The sequence below is a fragment of the Osmia bicornis genome, chromosome 7 (assembly GCF_907164935.1).
Source record: "Osmia bicornis bicornis chromosome 7, iOsmBic2.1, whole genome shotgun sequence".
Classification (NCBI taxonomy): Eukaryota; Metazoa; Arthropoda; class Insecta; order Hymenoptera; family Megachilidae; genus Osmia; species Osmia bicornis.
In genome coordinates this window covers 24,398-33,506 of record NC_060222.1, presented here as the reverse complement: position 1 = coordinate 33,506, position 9,109 = coordinate 24,398, and the positions used below count along the sequence as shown (strand labels likewise).

Sequence of the window (9,109 nt, the reverse complement as noted above, 5' to 3'; positions counted from 1 at the left end):
GAAAGCGATTAGCAGAGAGCTCGCTGCGTTCCCCCACCATCTGCCAACCTGCGCGTCGCAGTTATAGACTCTGGTGAACTGCTGTATAAGTAAGTCCACTGCGCGGGAAAAGGATTGGCAGGAATGCCAACCTTGTATGCGCGTGGATGACAGCGTTCGTTGGGCAGAAAGGGACAGCCAAGTCCCTAAACCACGCCACCCTCTCGTCAATTAATTTGACAAAAAGAGGGGAAAAATACGTAAATGCGAACAAAACACCTCGAGTGATAAAGAGAAAGAAATAATTGGACAATTATCGTGACTCTGTAATGAATGGCGGGAATCAGTTACGTAAATTGAAATTAAAGATGAAAAAAATTACATTTATTTACACTGCGTACGATACGAGGCTTTAATAAGATTTGTTGTTGCGATAAAATTGAAACATGAACAAAAATTTCAATACTTATTTATGTATGTATGTATGTATGTATGTATGTATGTATGTATGTACATACATATACATGTAGAGAATATTGTATAAAATGGCGTTTGCTACGAGAACAGCTGTTGTTTACTGACAAAAAAGAGAAAACAAGGATTATAGTCGATTTAGATTGATTTAGATGGAATGATATAGTATATAATTTTGCACAAAGTGCAATTTCGTGGATGCAAATTAATTAAAATCAATTCAAGGCAGACAGTAAAATGAAAATGTTGTGCTTGAAATATGTAGTAGTAAGAAATCAATTGAAATGACAAAACGATTCGTATAGTGGCGGCAGTGGTAGCAAGCAGCAGTGCGATGATAGATGATAGTGGCAGTGGCGGTGGTGAGCAGAGGTGAGGTGATTGTGCGATGAGTGATGGTTGAAGAAAAGACAAGTCAAAGAGAAATTCTTTAGCGTGTCTAACATCGATGACAGTGACTTGAAATTGAACTGGTTTAATCGATTTGTCACAAGAGAAGGAACAAAATTAAATGCAACCACTGTGAGTTGGAGAGAAGTAAGTGAATGTTGCGTTTAAAAGTCCAAGCAACACTTATTTCTCGAATGTTTTAACATTTTTCTAACCATTGTTACGTAAAAGTAAGGATAAAGTGTCGAAAGAAGCAACAATGAAATCATATTCATAATTTCTCATTTAATATTTCGATGCGAACACAACATATATATATATATATATATATGTATATATATATATAAATACATATAATACATGTCGGATATTGGATTTTCAAAATTTTCAAAGAATCAATGGATTTACTTGTATGACGTTACTCAGCGATTATTTAATCGTATTTTCGGAATACTGGACAGTTTGCTACGACTAAAAGATGACCAAATATCGTCCAGTATCGCAACCAGTCTCCAGTGATAATCATCGTTTCTACCACTGCTTTCATGAGGTTAGAGTTAATCGACACAATTACATTTTTTTCTTAACATATTATTTTTCTATTTATCGTTTACGAGAAATATTCGAAAACGAATATAGTTTAATTTCTCGCCATTCTAAACAGAAATAAGTGTACTTTTAAATTTGTAATATAATTTTATGTTGTTTTTTAAATTTATAATTATGATAATTATGATTTTATGATACATAGCGTCAACATACTTGTTGTTGTTGTTGTTGTTGTTGTTGTTGTTGTTGTTGTTGTTGTTGTTGTCACCATTATTATTGCCAGTAGATATTTGTTTTAACATTACACCAGAGCACAGAAATGTAAAATAATGGTCAGATGCTGTGTTATTTTTAGATCACGTACCATCATTTCGTTATACTTTTTTAATATTGAAATCTTGTTTGATAGGAATCACCATGAATGCCAGAACTCAGTTGTTCGAGTTAAGTATGGAGGGAAGACAAGTAGACGAAGCGGTAGCAAGCATTTTCCACAGTGTTCTTTTTCATAGAAGCCTTGGTAAATTCAAGTACAAACAAGAAGGTAGTTATTCAGTAGGTACCGTCGGGTATCAAGATGTCGATTGTGACTTTATCGACTTCACTTATGTCTGTTGTTCGTCGGTGCATTTGGATCAAACTTTGAAACGTGAAATATCAGGTTTTTCTGAGGCTTTACGTTCCACCGATAGTCCAGGTTCCGGCCAAATATCGTTGGAATTCTTTCAGAAGAAGAAAAATCGTTGGCCGTTTCAACCAGAATGCATACCATGGGAAGTATGGACAGTACGTTTGGAACTTATCAAATTAACGACCGAACACGAACGACAAATATGCAGAGAAAAAGTCGGGGACTTGTTGACGGATAAAATTCTGTACATAACAGAAGTAATGAATCGACACGATTATCTTCCGAAAATGCCAAATCAAGCTGAATTGGATTTGATCTTTGATACGTCGTATCCCGACATACAACCTTATCTATTTAAATTATCTTTTACAACGTCTAGCCCGTCGAGTACGACGATGGGTAATACTATGAAGAAATTGATCAAAGAGACATTATCTATTTAGTTGTTTACTCTTTCTTGGGGACTTTTTAGTGCAATGCATCTATAATGCAAATTTCTTAATATAAATAACATTGGAAAGTTGTCTTTACTAACGAAAGACTCGTCGTTGGTCGTTATCTATCGAATATGTTGCGCTTACAATTAGATGTACATACATGACTCGATATCTCATTATTTTCTTTTACTTGTTGTTGTTGTTGTTCACCTGTTTCAATTAGCCAAGATTCAGTGTTGTACGTTTTATACATATGACGCGCAAATGGAGTTTCAAGCTTGCTTCGTACGGTAACGAAAAATGACAATGATTATGTGCGATGAAAAGACTAGTGCCGACCAGTGTATTATATTCCAGGTGTCTGTGCTGACAATACTTGTCAGAAAATCATCCGATGCATTACGGTTGTATAGACTTGAAATATTTGGAAAAATTTCTATAGTACAAAGGAAGCAATCGTGGTGTAGCAGTTACTTTTTTGTAAACATACTGTTTCAACTGTCATTCAAGTCCATTGCATTAGTTTTCTAGGTAATCGGTTATACATTAAATATTTAAGTAAATGATTTTATAATTACGTTATTCACTATTTCGAATATTACTAGTAATCGCAAAATAGAACCAAGTTTGTACAACCTTTGGGAAAAAAGACGGTTATTTTTCGTTGTTTGAAAAATAGGAAATTTATATTTAAAATGTTTAATATATAGCTGGAACCTAGATTCATTACTGTAAATTGTAAATAAACGTGCAAGTGCTTGTATTCTCGTCTTTCTCGTTTACGCGTTTTCACACGTAAGTAAGTAAGTAAGTAAGTAAGTAAGTAAGTATACATATATACATATTAAAAGGAAATCGTTGCTTCTTCAAAATTATAGGGGCCATGATATAAACGCGTTTTACGCACTGTAATTAAAGTAATGTATTTTGGGAAGCGTGTATGTACATTATAATCAGTTGAACGTGTTTAATTAAAATGTATACGGTGTATTCTCAAGATTGAACTCGGCAGTTTCCTCGTTGCAGTTAAACTAGTAACGTATTTAAAATTGAATTGTTTTAGATTTTGAATTTAGTTGATTTACATGCTTTATCGATACATAATTGAAAAGAAAGTAAGATAAAATATTGCGTATACGAAGGTATCTTGTCGCACGTAACGCACTGAACAGGCAAAGAATATTCATCTTGGCAATAATAAACGTTATGATGAACGTCAAAATCGACAAGATGCATACATGTACAATAATATCCTGATTGAAACGATCACGTTATATACATATACTTATACGAACATATTTAATTAACGAACGAACGAACGAACGAACTCTAAACAATTAGATAATAAGTATGATGCGCAAGAAGAACGGAGTAAAAAATAATAAATTAGGAAATTTGATACGTTGCACGGAAATAATTAAAAAATAATTAGGATTGCGTCGGAAAAGCAAATACGTATTTCTTGATAAAAAGAAATAGAAGAAGCGAGTGAGTTAGTATCGTCGGGAAAATGAGAAAAGTTGTTGAGAAAAAAAGAATGTAAATTTCCACGATAGGTTTGTTCGTTCGTTCGTTCGTTCGTTCGTTCGTTCGTTCGTTCGTTCGTTCGTTCGTTAATTGAATCGAATTATTTGCTATGATAAGAAAAATAAGCCTTGTTAAGAAATTTGTATTTTCTGCGTAGTTGTCCGATTGTTTTGCATTCGTATTGGTTATTAAAAGATAGATTTACGTTACTGTAATTTTTGAAGAAAGCAGAGAGAATAAGGCAAAATGTTAAGTGTTTTATGCAAAATAGGAAGGTGATGTCGAGGTTTGTACCGTTCAAGTACATTCGTGTAAAAATAACGAAATAGGGTGAAGAAATAAGAAGGAGGAAAGGACCGCGTCTCGTGAGATGTACCTTTAAATTTGAAGGGACAGAGATTTCTGAATAAAGCGATTCTTTCATATTTTTACACGGCTGGCTGAGAATTTTCTAAACCTTAAACGTTGTATCTAGTGGATGGCACAACGAGATTATATGAAAATGAAAATGAAAATGGAAAACGATAAGATAGGGGAAGGTATCGTATCGAACAATAGTAACAGAGTGAATGCTTTGAGAAATAGAAGCACTGGTTTACGAAACCGCGGTGCGATGGCGAACGCGTGCGCGAAAAAACGGCGGCTCCTCGGCTTAACTTAACCGACAGCGATTTTCCATTTTCAGTTGTCGATAGCGTTCCGTCGCGAACACAACATCGAAGCAACTCGTGTCGCGTGATTGTTCAACAAACAGTTGACACATAGAGAGAGAGAGAGAGAGAGAGAGAAGGGGTCGATAGAAGCCGGGGAGCTGCAAAGAAAAGTGTTGTACGAAGAAATAAAGGAAGAGGAAAAAGAGCCGAAATTGAAATATTCATAAAGCGTTCATGAAGCTGAAATCAGATTTAATCCATAAATTGATTTGTATCAACGTTTATTACCACCGATATTCGTTTATGTACAATCGGATCGGATCGGAGATTTATTTGTTATTAATTTTCTATTTCTTTTATTTATTTTCACCTATTTAATAGTGATAATATATTCGAAATTCGAAGAGAAAGGCAATAACATGGACTGTGGGAAGAGATCGAAGCGCGAGACGGTCAACAAGTGGCTGGAAAGCGAGTATCCGGCTTAAGGTTGCACGTGCTCGTTAAATTTTCGAGCTACGTTTACTTGAAACTATTGTTTTCTGTGAAATTTGACAAGACGAGACGAGACGAGACGAGACGAGACGAGACGAGACGAGACGAGACGAGACGAGACGAGACAAGACAGTTGTACGTAGTAATAAAGGAAATAGAATAGCAAGCGGAGGGGTAAGTTGTATAAGTCTTTCAAATAAGTTTGTCCGTTTGATTTTTGTTTTGTAGGAATAATCGAGAAAGGATTTGTCCGATTTAAGGGAAAGAAGAAGAAGTTATAGGAAGAAAGGAAGGAAAGAAGATCGGACGAGTGACGATAACGAGGATCAGGCGATCACACGCGTGTATACCGAGCATCGTTCTATTTCGGGGAAATGTTTTTAACTCGGTAACCTCGAGAAACGCCAGATTTTACTATTTTTAAGAGCCAAGTATTTGAATTTGAATGAACCGGAAGAGGATTCATTGGTCGTAAGTACATAGTAGGTAGCATTAAACGGAACTGAATGAAAGCCAATCAACTACATCAATATACATATGTAGAATGATTAAAGGTGCAAAAGTATCGTTTGCAAGACCTACCATTTATTAACGTCCCTAAAGAAAAGAAAAGAAAAGGGTAAAAGGAAAGCGGAATGGATAATGGTAGCGGTACATCGAACGAGAGTACGATGCAAGTTTTGCCAGGGGGTGGTGGTAGCGGTGATGGTGATAACAACTATTGGAAGGATGTAACATCGAACCCCATCGTCCAATTAATATTTTACGCGTTTTACGGAAACATATTTGTGCTGGGTGTGTTTGGTAACGCGTTGGTGTGTTTCGTGGTCGCACGAAATCGTCAGATGCAGACGGTAACGAATTTGTTTATCACGAATTTGGCATTGAGCGACGTGCTGCTTTGCGTGTTAGCGGTCCCGTTTACGCCTTTGTATACTTTTCTCGGCGGTTGGATATTCGGCCGGACTCTTTGTCACTTGGTGCCGTACGCACAAGGCGTTAGCGTGTACGTGAGCACATTGACGTTGACCAGCATCGCGATCGATCGGTTCGTCGTGATCGTGTATCCTTTCCATCCTCGCACCAGACTCGAGGTTTGTCTGTCGGTGATCCTCGGTATCTGGATAATCGCTTTGACGGTTACTCTACCGTATGGATTGTACATGCATCTCGAGGAGCCGGAAACTTATTGCGAGGAACACTGGCCGAACGAAAGATTTCGCAAAGTATTTAGTTCTTTGACGACGATACTTCAGTTCGTCCTACCTTTCTTCGTGATCGTCTTTTGCTATACCTGCGTGTCGATCAAGCTGAACGATCGAGCCAGATCGAAACCCGGTAATAAAACCGGGAAGAGGGAACAGGCGGACAGAGAAAGGAAGAAACGAACGAACGGAATGTTAATCGCCATGGTCACCGTATTTGGTATCTCTTGGCTACCGCTGAACGTCGTCAACGTTATCGACGACTTTTATTCCCCGGCCAACGATTGGTCCTATTACAGGCTTTGCTTTTTCATGGCCCACTGCCTAGCCATGAGCAGCACCTGTTACAATCCTTTTCTTTACGCTTGGCTCAACGATAACTTTCGCAAAGAGTTTAAGCAAGTACGAACTTTTTATACTTTTCTTCTACATTTCCTTACGTTTGCGAATCCTGCGAACGATCGTAAAACGATGCAACCAGTTGGCAACCAGTACATATACATACCTACATATGTATGTAGTTTACGCGAGAAACCTCAACGAATCTCTTGCACACATTTTATACGCGTTTTCTGGTTAAATTTTATAGTCGAGCTCGTTGCAATTACTCGTTGCAATTACTCGGAAAAGGTTGTTGGTTCTATCGCATACGCTCGTATAAGGTGCTGTTGGACCATCTTGGATATTCGACCGATTATCATTCCCAATTCTTTTCAAGGTGCTTCCGTGTTTTTCGAAAAGAAAATCCCAGGGACACGGTGTAGCAGCGGCCGCCGAAGAAGAATTGCAGCTTGATAAAGCGCCTAACGGAAATAACACGCTGCAAGAATCCTTGTTACCGAGTCAAACTCGAATCCGAATTTCAACTCCGGACAACTGCGAGTTGATCGTTCTCGAACCGACCACGACCAACGCCTCGAGAAATCTCGACGAGCAATGTAAGTGAGCCCATTTTTTATTCTTCATCGTTATAGATTATAGATATAACTAGTGAAATTATCATTTAAGCATCCCAAAGCAACCCCGTTTCTTTCGGTAATGTTTACGCCGTACACGTGTAACGTGTATACCAACCACGATGATGAATCACGACCAGACAGATATTTTATCGATCGGAATAACGCAAAAGAGTGTTCTGCTCGAAGCCGATTACCTTATCTATCCTATCAGTTAATGTCGTTGTCTTAGTCGTGGTCGCTGTTGGCGTTAGAGATTACCCCATTCCGTTTTACTAATGCCAAAAAGTAACTTGTCAGTACTTATTCAAGTAGCGCCGCGCCGCGCGCCGGTCGAAAGGAAGAAAAATGATCTCGTTATTTTTCTTTCTTCCTGTATTTTTTTCCTACTCGAATAGGTACGTAACATGGATTGTAGATAAGGATTTAAGAAAATTATGCAGCAAGTATAAAAAAGGAAGAAAGAATTTCAATTTTGCGTCCCTTTCATTTCTCGTTTTAGCCACCGTTGTTCTCTAATTCTAATATAAACATATCATTCCAAGATTTTTCGTTTTTTTTTCTTTCATCTAGATTCTAGAAGAGATGGATAATCCGATTGTACCCGATCGTATCTTTATTCGTCTCTTATTGTTAGCGATACGTATAACACGTACCTACGTACGTACGTACGTACGTAAGTAGGTACTTACGTATTTCCTTTCAGGAAATATGTATATATGTATATTTAGATAGGATATATTTGAACGGCCAACGCGCGTTTTATTTAGTTTCGCCTCGAGGAAGAGAACGCTTGTCTAACGATAAGAACGCTCTTTCGGTCAAATACTGTTCTTTTTGCAAGTATTTAGAGAGGTGAAAAATTCTAACGATGTATCTATGTTATTGTCATGTTACAGAGGCAGTTGTGTTTTTCATGGAACTTGATGGAGCGCTCCTTGAGACTCTATTCTTGCAGTGTAACTTCCATCGAACGTACTTACAGTATATACATAATCGCAAACTGCAATCGAATGCAAAAGATAGATATGAAATTTTCTATGATAAAAGAACTACTGACGATAAGGAAATTGTTGTCTTACCGATCGACGTACAACGTGTATTTTACAACATATGTTATGTATATGTATGTATGTTATAATATACATATACATATACATACCTACCTACCTACCCCTATAATATACTTGTATATTAAATCCGTCTATGAATCGACGGGATAACGATCTTCCTTTCTTCCTCGTCGTAAAGTCACCACCCTTTAGAAATTCGCACGACGCTGTTTATCGAAAATTTCTCGATAAGGAAATACAGAAGGAGGGTGAGGGTGGTCGTCGTCGTCGTCGTCGTCGTCGTCGTCGGTCGACTGATTAAAGTTGATAAGAGGTTCGTTTGAATCGACCACTCTCGAGAACGCCTTCTCCCCTTTCGTTCGTCTCCGATTTCAATTCCGCAATAACTCCTCATTATCCATGGAAATCCGAGTACGTTTTGACGATGCTCGTCGTTGCTCGACGGACACGTACTTAGAAAAGTAACTTGGTAGCTTGGTCGGCTGGCTAGTTTGCCAGGAAAACGAGATTAGAAAGAATATAGGTACAGACAAATGGAAGAAAATAAATTTTTGGTAAACTGACATTTTATTCATTCCGGAGGAATAATAAATTCACAATGATAATAAATGGGTCAATTGAAATGGTGCGTGTGTGAGAAACACCCTCGCTTTTGATTATACATATATACGAAATTGATGCATTTAAACAAGATCAACATGAAAATAAAAATACTGACCGGAACCATATCGTTCGATTCC

General features: G+C 37.6%; 2 protein-coding genes across 9 annotated transcripts; both read left to right on the top strand.

The window, feature by feature from the left end:
• Positions 1–5: 5 nt before the first annotated feature.
• LOC114880749 (autophagy-related protein 101) lies at positions 6–4,418 on the top strand. 4 transcript variants are annotated; one of them, XM_029197107.2, is made up of 3 exons: positions 6–990; positions 1,305–1,393; positions 1,802–4,418. In XM_029197107.2, exon 3 carries the CDS (start codon positions 1,810–1,812, stop codon positions 2,464–2,466), a length of 657 nt encoding a protein of 218 aa, XP_029052940.1. In that variant the 5' UTR covers positions 6–990; positions 1,305–1,393; positions 1,802–1,809; the 3' UTR covers positions 2,467–4,418. The 4 variants fall into 4 exon arrangements, with proteins under 4 accessions (XP_029052940.1, XP_029052939.1, XP_029052942.1 ...); XM_029197106.2 differs by having other exon boundaries at positions 1,237–1,393; XM_029197109.2 differs by lacking the exon at positions 1,305–1,393.
• LOC114880745 (prolactin-releasing peptide receptor-like) lies at positions 1,864–8,457 on the top strand. 5 transcript variants are annotated; one of them, XM_046286507.1, is made up of 4 exons: positions 4,517–5,309; positions 5,396–6,742; positions 7,059–7,278; positions 8,196–8,457. In XM_046286507.1, coding segments are annotated over exons 2-4 (1,194 nt in total). In that variant the 5' UTR covers positions 4,517–5,309; positions 5,396–5,770; the 3' UTR covers positions 8,198–8,457. The 5 variants fall into 5 exon arrangements, with proteins under 5 accessions (XP_046142462.1, XP_046142463.1, XP_029052928.1 ...); XM_029197095.2 differs by lacking the exon at positions 8,196–8,457 and having other exon boundaries at positions 5,396–5,606; positions 5,690–7,231; XM_029197093.2 differs by lacking the exon at positions 8,196–8,457 and having other exon boundaries at positions 5,396–5,606; positions 5,679–7,231.
• Positions 8,458–9,109: the final 652 nt, after the last annotated feature.